We start from the raw sequence: 14,970 nt of genomic DNA, 5'->3' as shown, positions 1-14,970 counted from the left end.
CTCTTTCAAAAACACCTAGAGGTTTATTACGTAAATCGTACAAATTAAACTTACCTTTTTTTTAAACTTAAAGTTATAAAGGTTATAACTTACTTTAAAGCTGTCAGTTTTTTACACAGAAAAAGCTCCTTTCGTAAAAAACTAATTAATATTTATTAACAACTTATAATAAGTTTTTGTTTTGTTTTGTCATTTTTGCTCCCTATTTTTTAACATACTTAGAAATTTTTTCAATTAAACTTTTTTTTTTGTACTTGGCAAAAATTTAATTTAATAAAAAAATCACTGTTGCTTTTTTATTATGGTAAACTTTATTTTAACTGAATACATTCCGAAATTGAATGAAATGTATTATAAATATCATACGTACGTTTATTTTACTATGCGTTTAAAAGATAAGGATAAAATGCTTTATTTAAAAATTAGCTTATAAAGTTGTTTTAAGTACAATTTGTAGTATACATTTGAAGTATGTTAAGTACACTTATTTAGTAAAAATTTTAAAAATCAAAATAGTTATTAAAGTAGAAACTTGTAACTTTAGTTAATTTTTAAAAAATTCTTTAGACTAAATATTTTTTTAGTTACATACTAAATACTATTTTTAGATCAACTATAACTATTTAAATAGTTTTGTTTTTGGTGTAAAAGCATTTTATGATATTGATTAAAAAAAACAAACATAGCTCACAGTAAACGAAACATAACTTTGAAACTATATACTTTTACTGATATAGTACAAAACATGCAGTTAAGAGATAATTACTACTATAATATTATTTTCTTTTAATGGGACACGTTCAAAATCCACCTGCGATCAAAGTCCACCCGATCAAAATCCACCCAGTCAAATTCGAGAACCGCTTACCGATCGAGGGTAAGAGTTAGGGGTAACAGTGATTGTGAAAAATAAATTAAAAATAAATAAAAATGCAAAAAACATACAAAATAAATAAATAATTAAAATCGGGAGGATTTTTAACGCGGGTGGATTTTGATAGTATACCCTATTAACACCTAATATGTTTTATCTCTTTACTCTTTTTACTCACTACAGGATAGCGAGTAACTACTTGAGGTTCACTTAAAACTTAATAAAAAAGACTATTTTAATAAAAAATAGGTTTATAAAAAAAAATAGGTTGCAAAAGAGAATCAGAGAGCGGTTGAAAAAATTTTAGAGCTCTATCCGAGATTTAGAAATGCAAGTATATTTCTGACTGGGGAGAGCTATGCTGGCAACTACATTCCAAACTTGGTAACACAACTACGAGAAGCAACTTCTCTTTCTCACATGATAAAGGTCAGTTTTATTTGTCATCAATATAAGTTTAGTACTAACAAGTTAAGAGTTTTTATGGACCGACGAAAGTTTTGAAAGTGGTATTACAGTCGCATAGATTTAGAAATTAAGCTCATATAGAAACAAGCTTAACTATTAGCAATGTGGTAATTGTATTGAAAAAAGGCGATTGATGTTTTAATGGTTTTTGTATTTAAACATTTCGGTTTTAATCCAAATTCTAAATGCTTCACTCTAAAAGTATTATCAAAGTTTGCTATATAGCTTACATTTCGTCAAAAGTTTAAAGTTAGCTTTAAAATTTTTTTGTACTATAAAAGAAATACACCATTTTTTAACTTAAAGGGTATTGCTCTGTCAAATCCAAGCTTATCTCAGCCACTCAATTACGCAACCATCGTCGACTATTCTTACTATCACGGTTTTATAAGTAAACAGCTGTGGTCACATCTGAAAAATCAAAAGTGTTTTGATTTCATGTACTACAGCCATTCATATACAAAGTGGGAATATATTTGCAAATCAAAGGTCAGTTTTTTTTTTTTCTCTTGAATATACAGCGTTATTTGTTTCAAAAGACTTTTACTTTAGTATGACTACTTACGAATTACAAACTTTTGAAAACGTTGCTGTTACTTGTACAAGATTTCCGAAATATTTGAACACAATTGTTTGTTTAAATATAGCTATTATTTTTTATTGATAAATTTAAAGAAAACTTTGAACTTGTCTATAAAAACTAAAAATTTGTTTTGCTAAAAAAAGTGTCTTTTTTATTTTAATGAAATTTGTGACTGTATAATTATCAATGAGCTCTAAAATATTATCTGTGGAAAAAAGTACAAGGTAAAATATGTGACAGATATTTTAAAGTTGTTTAAAATATTTTTAAGCGGTATGTTAAATGTTAGTACACGTTTTTTTCCTGATAAATATAACTAAATAAAAATGTTTGTTATCTTCTGATAAGTTTGTTTTTAAGCTTTTTTTCCTCTTAAAATTACCAAACATAACTAAAGTATAAAAGTAGATGAACTCTTTTTGCTGTTCAAGTACAGCTTAAGTTGTTTACAATTACTCAGTTTGTTACTTTACGAATTACTACAATAGAAGTATTTTGGTATAATGTATTTTTAAGATGACTTTAAACAAATTTTTTTAAACCAATGCTTTTATGATAAATAATGTGTATCTTTGTACTAATGTAGTTTTTTTTTATTAAAAAATTATATTTATATACTCTATATTAAAAGTTATTGTTAACCAAAACTATTTTATAAATTACTAAAGGTAGAAATTTTTCAAAAAAAAACCTGGAGCTCAGGAATAAACATTTACCACTACTTGCAAGAGTGCAAGGGAATCAGAGACTCCATCAAGTACAATTCCGCATTTGGAGCTTTTGACTTCTTTCCGGTTATTTTCAAATATACTTGTATACAAATTAAATTTATTTTCAATCAATAATTTTTAGAAAAAAAGTCACCTTTAACAAATTGCGTTCAATAAAGTTTTTTTGGTAGCTAACGGCTTTTTAATTATTCTAAACATAAAGTAGGTTATATCATTACTAACTTAAGTTCAACTACTCAAGAAACATAAATTTGTGCAGGCAACTATAGTACCTTGCTTAGAGTCCTCATCAATGAGTGATTACTTCAACCGCAAGGATGTCCGTCTAGCTCTTGGTGTTGAAGAATTACCTAGTGATCACGAATGGACTATGTGTAAGTAAGTATTAAAAAAAATGTTTTATTAGAGCAAATAATCAAATATTCAAAAGTAGTTTTCGACAACTGAAACATGGGAGTACGATAAATTCATAAATCTAAAAAAAAACTTTTTTTACGAATTAAACTAGTCTTAATATTTTAAGTCCCTTGAAGTGTTTAAAAAAACTGTTTTTAATTTTTAATCATATTGTGTTTCAGTTTTGTAACTATACATACTCTTTATTAAGGTTTCCCAAACTTGTTTTCATAATCGCCAACTTGGCATAAACTTAAAAAACAATCGCCTACCAATCTTTATTTGACATCACCCCTTTTCTAGTAAACGACCCATTTACCTGTTCTTCTCTTTACTAACTGTTAAACAAACTCAGGATGTTTAGGAAAATTGCTCATGTTTAAAAACCATGCACTACATTAATGTCAATTCTTCAAAAGATCTTAAAGTTTGAATTCTTTCATGCTTTGTTTTTCTCTCCTTTATAGTTTCTTATGTAAATTTATGTTCTAACTAACAGAATCAGTTAATGCCTTTCAGACTTTGTGGTTTTTATTAACTTATAGTTTAATGAAATTAAAAATAGTTTTGTATAACCCTAGAGTTTTTAATTCTTGTGACCGCAAGTGTAATTTGTTTCATCAATTCAACACTGGATGTGGTTAAATGTGTTAAGTGTATATTTTTCAAAGCTTTGATCAGTCGCTTCTGAGATAATCTAGTGGTATATTGCAGTGTTTTGTTCGTAGTATGTATTTATATTTTGGGAATTAATGTACGAATTAAACATAGATAGTTGTACAGTCACCTCTTGCGAATCTACGCACATTGTGTCCACAGTAAAAGTGCGTAGCTAAACGAAATGTAGCAAATATACCTAGTATACTGGCTGTTTTGTTATAAAGCATTTGATAGAATGCTGTTTTAAGACTTTCATACTTTATTTATTTACAAAAATAGTTTTCTTTCAAGTTTTACATATATGTGAAAAGTTTTTTTATAAAAAATGTTTGTGGGTAAAAATTATACTTCTGAATTTGTGCGTTTCCAGCCTATGATTAAACTTGTATACATAGTATTAGAGATGAACTTTTCTCTAATACCATGCAAGAGAAATTTTATCTTGGGCGGGCGATGAACAAATTAGCAAAAAATAAGTGATTGATTTGCAATGAAACTTTATGTCATAATTTTTGTGAAAAGCTTAACATTGTACCTTGTTCCATTTAAAGGTATGAAGGTAGGCTAAGAGACCTAAAATGTAAAGAGCAAAGTCATAAAGTTCAATAGGTTACTTTTGTAAGGCACAAACTAAAACTTTTAAGTATTTATTTTAGAAATATATAATTTAAATTATCTTGAAATTTTCTTTTATTATTGTTGTCAAAAAACCTGGAACCTTGAAAAAACCTTAATATTTTTTTCTCACTACTATTTCTTGTATTTCTAAATGCGTAACTAAACGAGAGTGCGTAACCAAACTAGTGCGTATATTCGGGAGAGGTTACTGTATAAAATAAAATCACGAATTAAAACTCTCTTACCCAATACACATTCCTCGATAATAATAAAAACAACTAAAAGCATTCATTTTATTGCTTGTAGCTTTTAGAAGAGAGCTAAGATATATTATTCTCGCGTCTTTTCATGCGTATAGCCACTTCTTAAAGCCAGTGCTTTTTTCACTTGAGTAAAAGTTCAATATAAATACATTTATTCAAAATTAAAGTAATAGTGTATGTCTAATAATTTCTTTATATATTTACAGCACATGGTTATTTCAAAGGTACCGTAGGAACCCTTTCGTTGACGTATTGAAAGACGTAAAAGAAACTATTGTAAATACTGTTAGTTTGTATAATTGTATTTGTATTTGTATAAATATTTAGTATACTTGTTTCGTTTCTTTCGTAATTCTAATTAAAATTTGTTCCTTTTTTCTAATTACCTTTGATATCTAATTTTTTTACTGGTACATGTATTTGACTCTTAGAATTATGATAAGTAATAAGCAAGTTTGAAAAGAATAAATAACATATTTGTTGATTTGAAACTTTTAATTTTTCCTGACAGAAGTTTTTTCATAAAACTATTCGAAAAAAAATTTCATTGACTCGTGAAAAAATAATAAAATTTTTGTTTTACTTAAAAATTTTAACTTTACAGGGTGCCAATGTCCTTTTGCTGTTTGGAGAAACTGATTTAGTTTGCAACTTTATGCATGGTGAACAGTTTATGGAAGAATTAGGTTTTCCGGTAAGTGATCTTTGCAATATAACAAATGTAAAACAACCGTTTTTTTTTTTGTTTTTTAAAGGCTTTAAAAAATGTTACTCAGCTATGGATAAACATAAGGTTCAGATTTAAAAAATTTAAAGCCCTGTCAACTCTGACCAACCAATTATATTCAAAATAAGAAGCTTTTATATCAAAGTACTCAATCATTCATTAATTTACAAACTTAAACGGATTATTTTAAGTTGTTTTATCTTTTGCTAGGTGTTAAAGCTAATAATGATATTGTAAAAAAAAAATGTATTACATTTCTTACAAACTTCAAAAGCTACAAAACTTTTAGTTCTTAACTTGAATAGAAATTAAACTTAAATAAATGTAAATGGATTATTTGCAATTTAAACAAGTGAAACCTTACTCATCAAAATACTTGTAAATTTTATCTACTTTCAGCAAAAGTTTGTCTCAGTTAATGTACGCTGCTTCATTGGTCATTTCAAACAAATTAATGTTTGCAAACTTGTATAAAAAACACTTAATTGATATAATTTGTTGGTTTGAAAACCATAACTATAAGTTTCGCTTTAGTCATTAACAATTTTAAAACCCATCAAATTTTTTATAATATATTTTTTAGTCCTTGTATCTTCGATAATTAAGAAGAATCTTCAGAAATTAAAAAAAAATAAAAATAAATTATAAAAACATTATTCTTATTTTAACTCTAAAACTTTGATAATCAAAAATACTATACCACTAGCCAGCTATGATTTACTTCAAAAGCTTACCAAATAAAACACAGCTGACTAGCAAAAGACAACCTTGGTACACTGTTCCAGACGAAAATGGAGATTTTCAATTGGGAGGGTACACCAAAGCGTACGCCGATGGAAAGCTTCAGTACTACTTGTACAAGGGAGCGGGGCACATGGTCAGCATAGATCGCCCCGCTGAAACTCTGAGAATTCTGTCAGATTTCATCAACGGTACCAACAACAATTTGTTTGGAAGCAACTTCCAAGACTCAACGACAAAAAGCTATTCAGATGACGAAACTACTCCTTGGACAGATCATTGGTAAAGCGTTGTAACTGTTTATAGATTCATGACCACAATTTTATTAGGTTGTGACTGACTGACAAGTTTCAATGAGAAAAGTTTCAGGTCTCAGCCTACCGAGTTGTGGTCCGATCATCCAAGCTTTCTAGCCAAAACATGTTGATAAAAATGTTTACATAATGTTCAAAACACTGTCTAGTCTACTTATACAACAAAAACATGCATTAAAAATTTTTTATGATAATTAATATTTTATATCTTTAGGTCCTATTACTGCTGACGATCTCTTTTTTTATCTACTTTTATTTTTAGACTTTTTATTCACAAAGTCTTTTATCTTTTTTTATTATTTTGCGCTGAAATCTAATAGAAAAATTTATACTAGTCTTGTAAAACTTTTAAACTTTATTATTATTCTGTAATATAATGGATGAAGTTTCAGATATTTTAGATAATGAAAGGAACACGTTTAAAACAATTTTTTAAAATGTATTGAGATTTTTTTAGTTATATCTAAAACTTTTTTGTAACATACATTTTACATTTTCAAGTTACAACTTCATATAACTTTTGCAGTTTTACTTAGTTTCTTACTTTAAAAATATGTGTTTTTCTTTGTTTTAAAATTCAAAAAAAAATTACTACTTAACAAATAAAACCAAACGGGATTTTTGTGTGCGTAGCCTTTTACATTTGTAAACAAATGTTATTAGCAACTGTTTTATTAGTTAATCTTTTAAACAAATTTATGAAAAATACTACTTTTGTAGCAAATGACAGTGATTTTATAAATGTCTACTTGTATTTTAAATTTTCTACACATCACTTCTAATTACTTTTAAAAGTGTTAAAAAATTATTTTTATTATCTGTTTTTATAATCTAAACACCATAACTTATAACTTAGGATGTTTTAATTCTATAAGACTTCGATCAAAGAAATACTATGAAAACGTTAATAGCAGTTACTATTTTCTTGTTGGCTCACAACTTAAACAGAGTTGTTGCTAAGCAACGAACGTCAAGAGAAAATCGAAGTACAAAGCACCTAATAAAAAGTTTACCAGGTCTCAATCCATTTCCAGATGACTATGAAATGTACACTGGTTATTTAGACATTGGTGGTACAAACAAGCCTAAAAATAAGGGATCACTTTTTTATTGGTTTGTTTTGCAAATTCCTTGAATTTTTTTATTTTGGATATTGTTTTTTTTTTCGTAAATTTAATAATTAATAAAATGTTAATGTTAGTTTCTAACGTTTTTCTATTACCACAAGAATTTTTGCAAATACTTTATCACCACTAGATCTTCTATTAATTGTACCATATCACTATTAAGAGTTGTATAAGTTTAAATAATGTTAACTATTTTTAAAAGTTTTAAGTTTTAATTTCATTCAAAAAAATCAGTTTTTTTTTATGTATTTTAAAACAATTTTTTGCTTCAAAATTTTATTTTTACACCTTAATTAGTGTTTTTAGTAAGTAAAAATAAATAACTTTGGGTTTTAACTTGGAAGAGAATCAAAAACACTTCCTTAGTCAATACTTTATTTTCAAGCAGCTTAAATTTAAGTTTTAGTCATAAATACTAAAAAAACGTAACCCTTATTTTTAAGGTTCGTTGAATGTGCGGACAATTCTTCAAACAATTTAGTTGTTTGGTTCAACGGGTGTTCTGGGTGCAGCTCACTTTACGCTATTTTGAAAGAAAACGGTCCTTTTATTGTCAGTTGGTTTATAATCACACAATGACTGTAAAGTTTACCTAAAAATTGTAGTTTAATAATTGCTTGTTTGCAATAGAAGTTTGTATGATAGTTTACTGCCTTATAACTAAGTATAACTTTCATAATGTTACATTGTATAACAATACTAAATCTAATACCTTCTTTCATTTAGTTAGAATATTTTTATTACTACGACGAGAGTTAAAGCTTTGCGTAAAACAGTGAATTTATACAACAAAATACTATTTGAAGCGTTTTCGTCTGAACCAAGTGTATACCTTGTTTTTTACTGCTATTTTTGTTTATGTATAAATGTATAAACAGTTGAACGAATCGAACAACACACTTGAAGAAAACTTACAGTCTTGGAACAAATTAAGTCATGTGCTTTACATAGATTCGCCATCAGAGACAGGGTTTTCTCCAAAAAACGATGGAGTTTTCAATAATCACAAGGTTGTATTAAGTAAAAGTATTGAAGATCTGGAATTTTAGTTAAAATTTTTGTCTAGTTTTCAAATCCCAATTGTAGTAGAACACATACTATTCAAAATCTTAATTATTTTTATTAACCCGTTTACTGAATATTAAGCCTTTTTTTTGTTGGTACAAATAATAGTTTTTCATAGTTAGTTACCATTTAATAATTTCAAATGAAAATTACTTCTGTATAAAACATTTTATACCACAAAAATTAAAACTTTTAATTGCATCTATAAGTATTTTTATATTCTATATTTTATAAAACATGTGTATAGTAGTGAGTTTCTCAAACTCGATTTCATAGTCTCCCACTTTGGCACCAATTAAAAATAAAATTACCCCCTTTATCATTTTTTTTTTACTAATGATGCTCTCTAATAACCAAAATCCTCCAATAGAGTGATTTCGCCTACTTTCTTAAAATCTAGTCTAGTATGTCTAATGAAAAATGGTGCAATTGTTCAATGCATTAATACTTTGTGTAGCAGTATAAAATGTTTATGTTTGTACAAAACTTAGGTAACTCAAGAAAGTATCAAAGCTATTTACCAATTTTTTGACTTATATCCTCGTTTTCGAAGCAGTGACATATTTCTCTCCGGTGAAAGTTATTCAGGAATAATAATACCGAACATTGTTAATTACGCCAGACGAAGATATCAACAGCTTTATAGTCAACTAAAGGTTAAAGTCTATTATATTAATAAAATCAGTAGCTAAAGATATAATAGTAATATTTTTACTTAAAATAACTTTAAGTAGCGAATATGAAGTTAACTAAGTTTTTTTTAAATGCTATTTTTCAAAACTTTATTAACAACAATTTACCAGTTTACACGCCTTTTCCAAAATCACGTTTTTTTAATTAACGTATTTGCAGGGAGTAGTATTGTTAAGTCCTTTTTTAACGTGGAAAGACAATTTGAAAAACATGGCCGACTACGCTCTTTATCACGGCTTAATAAGTGCGGAAATGTACCAAAGTCTTGACTCTGACGGCTGTTTTGAAAAATTCAATTTATTAAAAAATAAACAGCCCGAATCGCCAGTCGAACAGGCTTGCCACAACGCAGTAAAAATTCTTATTTGTATTTTAACTAGTTACGTTTTATAAGAAGTAATATCAAGTTAAAAAACACTTTTTTTGTTTTTGCTAGTTTTAATTTCGATTAGATGATACTAAATTTATGCAGCAACAATTAAGGCTTTTGACAACATATAATTATATTTTAGAAAAGTTTTTTACAAATCCATAATTATCTACAAATCTTCATTTTTAATAGTTGATATAATTTACAGATAATGGAATTTTTGGAGTTTGTTTTTACAAGTGGCTTAAATGTTAACAACATTGTTAGAAAGTGCCATAACGTATCAAGTATTATTCAAAAACCTTTTGAATTCTCTGAAAGCTTAAAGGTGAATTTAAAGTACTGATTATTATATACTGATTTTTGGATTAGTTCACAAAACCATTAATTCCTTTTTACTTATTTTTGAAATTAGTTTTAGCTTTAGTATTCTTAATTAGTAAAATATTTTTTAATTTTTATAGCATTGCTGTTTCAAGAACTAAAAATAAGTCTTTACATTTTTCAGCCTTTTCATCATATAAAACTGAACAAAAAATTTAAATACTTTAAAACAAACACGTTTATTTCTTAGTTGCTAATGTATTTTTATTACTAAAGTAGAAAAAATACAATATGTTCTTTAACGACTGCACATAAACGCACTTCTAAATTACCGCTGTATATGGTCAGCAAATGTAAATACATCAACTTTTTCTCAAAGAAAGGGTCGTCAAAGTCCTGCTCAAACTTCGATCCAATTGAGCGTTATATAAACCGTAATGACGTAAGAGAAGCTATTGGTGTCGACAGCTCCATCACGTGGCAAGCTTGCGGGTTGGTTTGACCAAATTATATACATAACAGCATAATAGTTTTTTTTTTAATATTATGTGAGGTTGACTTGTTTCGAATGACATTTACAGGTTCATAGCAAATTGAAAAGTTGTTGCTGACTTTCATCAATTTTTTATGTTATTTTTGCTTAGTACATAGTAAAATCATAGTAATTTTTGTTTCAGTGTTTTAAAGTCTACTTTTTGTACTTACAGTTATATCATTTACAATTCATTGTATTACTTTTTTGAGTTTTAGGTAAAAAAAAAAGTTTTACAGATATTAAATTTAAAGCGATATCCAAAAAATAACTTTATATATGCCGTCGTTTCATTTTGAAACTTATGATTGATTTTAGTTAACAACAAAATGATAAAAGATAAATTTTGATAAAATAACAAACTTTGACTGAAAAATTAAGCGTTTTTTTTTTTATTCATTAGTATCTTGTTATCAGAGAATATAGTGTAATACATATAAGGATTAAATCTGACTAAAAATAATACAATTTGCCCTTTTTATTTATTTATTAATACAAACAAGCAAAAAAAAAATTACTATAAAAAACACGTCTATTAGCTGAGCTCAAAACTTTATAGTTGGAGCATATAAATAGAGATATAAAACTGAAATAAAGTTAGTATTAAAGCCGGCTTTATTAATATTTTTTATTTATACATGTTTTTCTGTACTATTGTAGACCCTCTTGGACATGCTATAATGTTTTATAGTCTAAAAAAAATTTTTGTTTTAAATTAAACATATATAACCGATAAACGACCCAGTGATTTAAGTTTATTGCAAAACTATAGTTTCACAGTGGCAATGCTACCAGTGATCGTCACTTACAATAAAGTTTATATTTATATTATAACTGTTCAAAATATAAATTTATGCGTCTGTTAACAAAAGATCCCAGCGAAACAAGTTCACTGGAATACATAATAATAACAATTTATACAATACTCTTCTTTCATTACACTGACATACGTTTCTATTTGTTAAACGAGTCAACACACTTCAACTGAAAATGAAGGAAGTGGAAATAAAGAGCTATTTCATAGCTCAGTAGAAGTGTGTTGACTCGTTTAACACGCAGAAACATATGTCAGTGTAATAAAAGAAGAATACTGTATAATTTGTTATTATTATTTATATTATATTTATATAAAGATATAAATTTAAAAAAAAATCAAAATAAGGTACTATATTTAATTAATTGTTTGTTAGTGGACTTCATTAGTGGCGTCGCGTGGTATTTTTGTTATAGGGTGCGGAGTCGAAATATAAAATTCCCCAAACTCGTAGTTTTCAACTAAATTTATTTAAGACTTTTTTACATTACAACTACATATACTTGTAAATGCAACAAAATATTTGTTTGCTAAAAAAATCAAAGTATCTATAGAAAAAAATCTAATGCGAAAAATTGCAGTCTCTTAACTATTATAACTACTTTTTATTAATTGAAACTAAGATAGTTACCACTGCTCGAGTTGCCCCTGCTCGAGTTTAGTTCAACTTATCTTTACCTGTCTTATTGTTCTCACGTTGTATTGAATTTTCAACAACGATTATGATTTTTAATTCACATGGTGCTGAAAATTCATGCAGCTCCAGAGTTAAGCCATTCAACATTTTTTTATATTGTAAATTTGTATAGATTTTAATGCAGTTGACACAGGTTAAGCTTGCAACTACAATTTTACCATAGTTTCGAATATCAAGTATAATAATTGGTAAAAAATTAATTTAACAGGAAAATTAAGGACGGTCAAATATACATTTTGCTGTACTTTTTGTACAACTTTATGACTACATAACTTTTTCATTTTTTACACTAACATAAAAAAAATTTACAACATTTTAAAACTAAATTCCTTAATTTTTAAGTAAAGTTATTTTAGTTTTCTTTGAGGTGGTACAGCTGAAGCAGGGCCTCATTTAAAGCAGCGTCTTTACAAGCTTAAACTTTTAAATTTAGTTTTTTTTGTACACTTTCTTTTTTATTCTAGGTGGAGCTACAGCTCCAGAGTTCCACCCAACGCGACACCTCTAGTCTTCACTATGTGCATAGATACTATTTAAATGTGCACAAAAAGTTTAGTAGTGTAAAAAAATAACTTTTCTTTTTCTTAAGTTAATTATAACATAAACTTAGAGTTCTGAATTCGTTGTTTATTAGAGTAGTAGTTTAAAATAAAAACTTATTTTTTATGATATTTCTACATACTTAGTTTCATTAATTTAATGTACACAGCTTTAGAAAGGTTTAAGACTCATAGTAATAAACGATAGCGTTGTGTTTTTTTCTGTCATCTTAAAAAATTTATTAAAAAAAATCATTGATAGGTTTTAAATACACAAACTGCTTAATTTTTATATAAATAAAACTTATTTTATTCTTCAATATTTTAGGGTAGCCACCTTGTTTTTTTTAAACTTCCTGTAATCGGAATAACTCTCGATTTTAATTAGTATGTTTGTATTTCCTTTTAGCAGTCTTATATAGTTTAACGACAAAAGTATGAATTTTTCCATTTAATTTTCTTTAAAAAAAACTATTTGAACTTATTTACTAGCACACACCCAATGGTGAACGAGAGCGCTCCGGACTCAAGAAGAAACTTTAGAAGAATGATTTTTAAAGTTCGTTTTAAAGTATTTTTTAAAATGGTTTTTAATAAACGTTTTTAAAGTAGAGGATAATGTTTGAAAATAGTATTACAATGTTTAAACTGAACAAAGTTGAAAAATAATTGTTTAGTTAAATGTTAAACACAAACGATAGGTCACGTGCAAGCAATTGAACAAATTAACTTTGTAAACAACAACATAAATCAATAGAAGTGTGTTTGTTTAACAAAAACAGTCTGCCCTTCAAAACAATTATTTTATAGTGACCTTATATTTAAATAAATTAAACTATAACTAGTTCATAAAAAATTTTAAATTTTTAGCGCATATTTGTTTTTAAACACAATTAATAAAAGAACACGTTAGTAATTTTAGTGAAACGCTGCTAAAAACATTTTTAAAGTGTTACAAAAAAAATAATTTTATGATTATTCAATTAATATGCTAATTAGATTTTTTTATGAATATAAATTACGTTACTTAAATCAACTAAAAAAGTTTTACCAAACGCAGACTTCAATTACTTATATAAGTTATGCTCAACTTTTCAAAAACTAAATTAACTTCATTAGTAAATGATTATGAAAAACTTAAAGTTAACAAAAAAAATATTTGAAACTACCAAAATAATAAATTGCCTTCAAAATAGAATTTCAAAACAATGATGATTTACGGAGACCAGGCACTCATCAACAACTTCCTTCATGGAGACTTGTTTTGGGAAGATCTCACATTGGAGACCGTGAGAACCGTTTTGTGTAAAATCTCACAAATTTTGAAGTATTTGATTGTAAATATACATTTCAGGAGCATGCCTCAAGAGAGTTTTGGTATACGAAGCCTGAACCGGGAAAAGAGTTCCAAGTCGGGGGCTTCACCAAGTACAAGGATGGCATGTCTTTGTTTACAATCAAAGTAAGATAAAGTTCGCGATAATGTAAAACTGATGCAGCTTGTTTTGTATTACTTAAACTTATGATCTTTTTATAAAAATTTTCTTCAAAGACATAAGTTGGATTAACCCAGTTCTACACTAACATATTTTTAATCATTGACTTTCAAAATTGTTTTGTACTTAACAGTTTTATTATGTTATTTTAAGTTTTAATCTTTTAAAAGTAGCTTTTTCTTTTAAGTAAAACTATGAATCAAATAATGTAATGAAAAAGTTACTCTATTTTCTTTAAGTCTATACTACTTGGGAACGGGTCAAATATGCACGAAGACACTTTTGCGCGAAAAGTCATTTTTGCACGAGAGTAAAAAAAAGATAAAATCAATATTAAAAAAGCAAAAAAAAAAAAAGAAGAAAAAATAAGTTACCGACCAAGGGTAAGGGTTAGGGGTAAAAGTGATAGTTAAAACAAAAAAACAAATAATAACTTATACAAATCACTAATAAAAGTAAAATATAATTTTTTTTTTTTAAAGTTACCGACCGAGGGTAAAGTTAGGGGTAACAGTGATAGTAAAAACAAAGAAAAATACAATGTTTAAACTAATAAAAAATAAAATAAATAGAAAATTAAAATTAATTAAAAAATTTAAAAAACAAGTTCAACCCGTGCAAAAGTGTCTTCGTGCAAAAGTGACCCTTCGTTCAAAAGTGTCCCTTCGTTCATATTTGACTCCTACCCATACTACTTATGTTATTTTGGTTGTTTAGTTACAAAAACTATACCTAAATCAATGCAATTTCTTTGGAGCTAACAATCGTGTGTTTATTTTAAGGGATCTGGAAATAAAGTTTGCGAAGATGCACCTAGAAGTGTATTCCGTTTCGTAGAAGATTTTATCAGAACGTCAAAAATATCAGATGATGAAGAATACGAAGATGCAAGATTAAAACTACAAACAAACTACACAACAGTTCCTAAATAACTTTTC

At 27.0% G+C, this 14,970-nt stretch overlaps 1 protein-coding gene across 1 annotated transcript; it reads left to right on the top strand.

The window, feature by feature from the left end:
* Nucleotides 1–7,270: 7,270 nt before the first annotated feature.
* Nucleotides 7,271–14,964, top strand: LOC145828491 (serine carboxypeptidase ctsa-4.1-like). The gene is made up of 8 exons (XM_082936245.1): nucleotides 7,271–7,488; nucleotides 7,946–8,054; nucleotides 8,381–8,512; nucleotides 9,420–9,611; nucleotides 10,334–10,450; nucleotides 13,733–13,825; nucleotides 13,891–13,998; nucleotides 14,815–14,964. Exons 1-8 carry the CDS (start codon nucleotides 7,271–7,273, stop codon nucleotides 14,962–14,964), a joined length of 1,119 nt encoding a protein of 372 aa, XP_082792371.1.
* Nucleotides 14,965–14,970: the final 6 nt, after the last annotated feature.

This window comes from Thalia democratica, chromosome 2, assembly GCF_965202585.1.
Source record: "Thalia democratica chromosome 2, ktThaDemo2.hap1.1, whole genome shotgun sequence".
In the NCBI taxonomy this organism is placed as follows: Eukaryota; Metazoa; Chordata; class Thaliacea; order Salpida; family Salpidae; genus Thalia; species Thalia democratica.
This window is presented reverse-complemented; position numbering and strand designations above follow the sequence as displayed.

Excerpts from the sequence above, each read along its gene's own strand:
- LOC145828491 (XM_082936245.1), top strand. The coding sequence starts at position 7,271 with ATGAAAACGTTAATAGCAGTTACTATTTTCTTGTTGGCTCACAACTTA. Across the intron at positions 9,612-10,333 it reads AACAGGCTTGCCACAACGCA|AAAGGGTCGTCAAAGTCCTG; the intron begins GTAAAAATTCTT and ends TTTTTCTCAAAG. Across the intron at positions 10,451-13,732 it reads CGTGGCAAGCTTGCGGGTTG|AATTTCAAAACAATGATGAT; the intron begins GTTTGACCAAAT and ends CCTTCAAAATAG.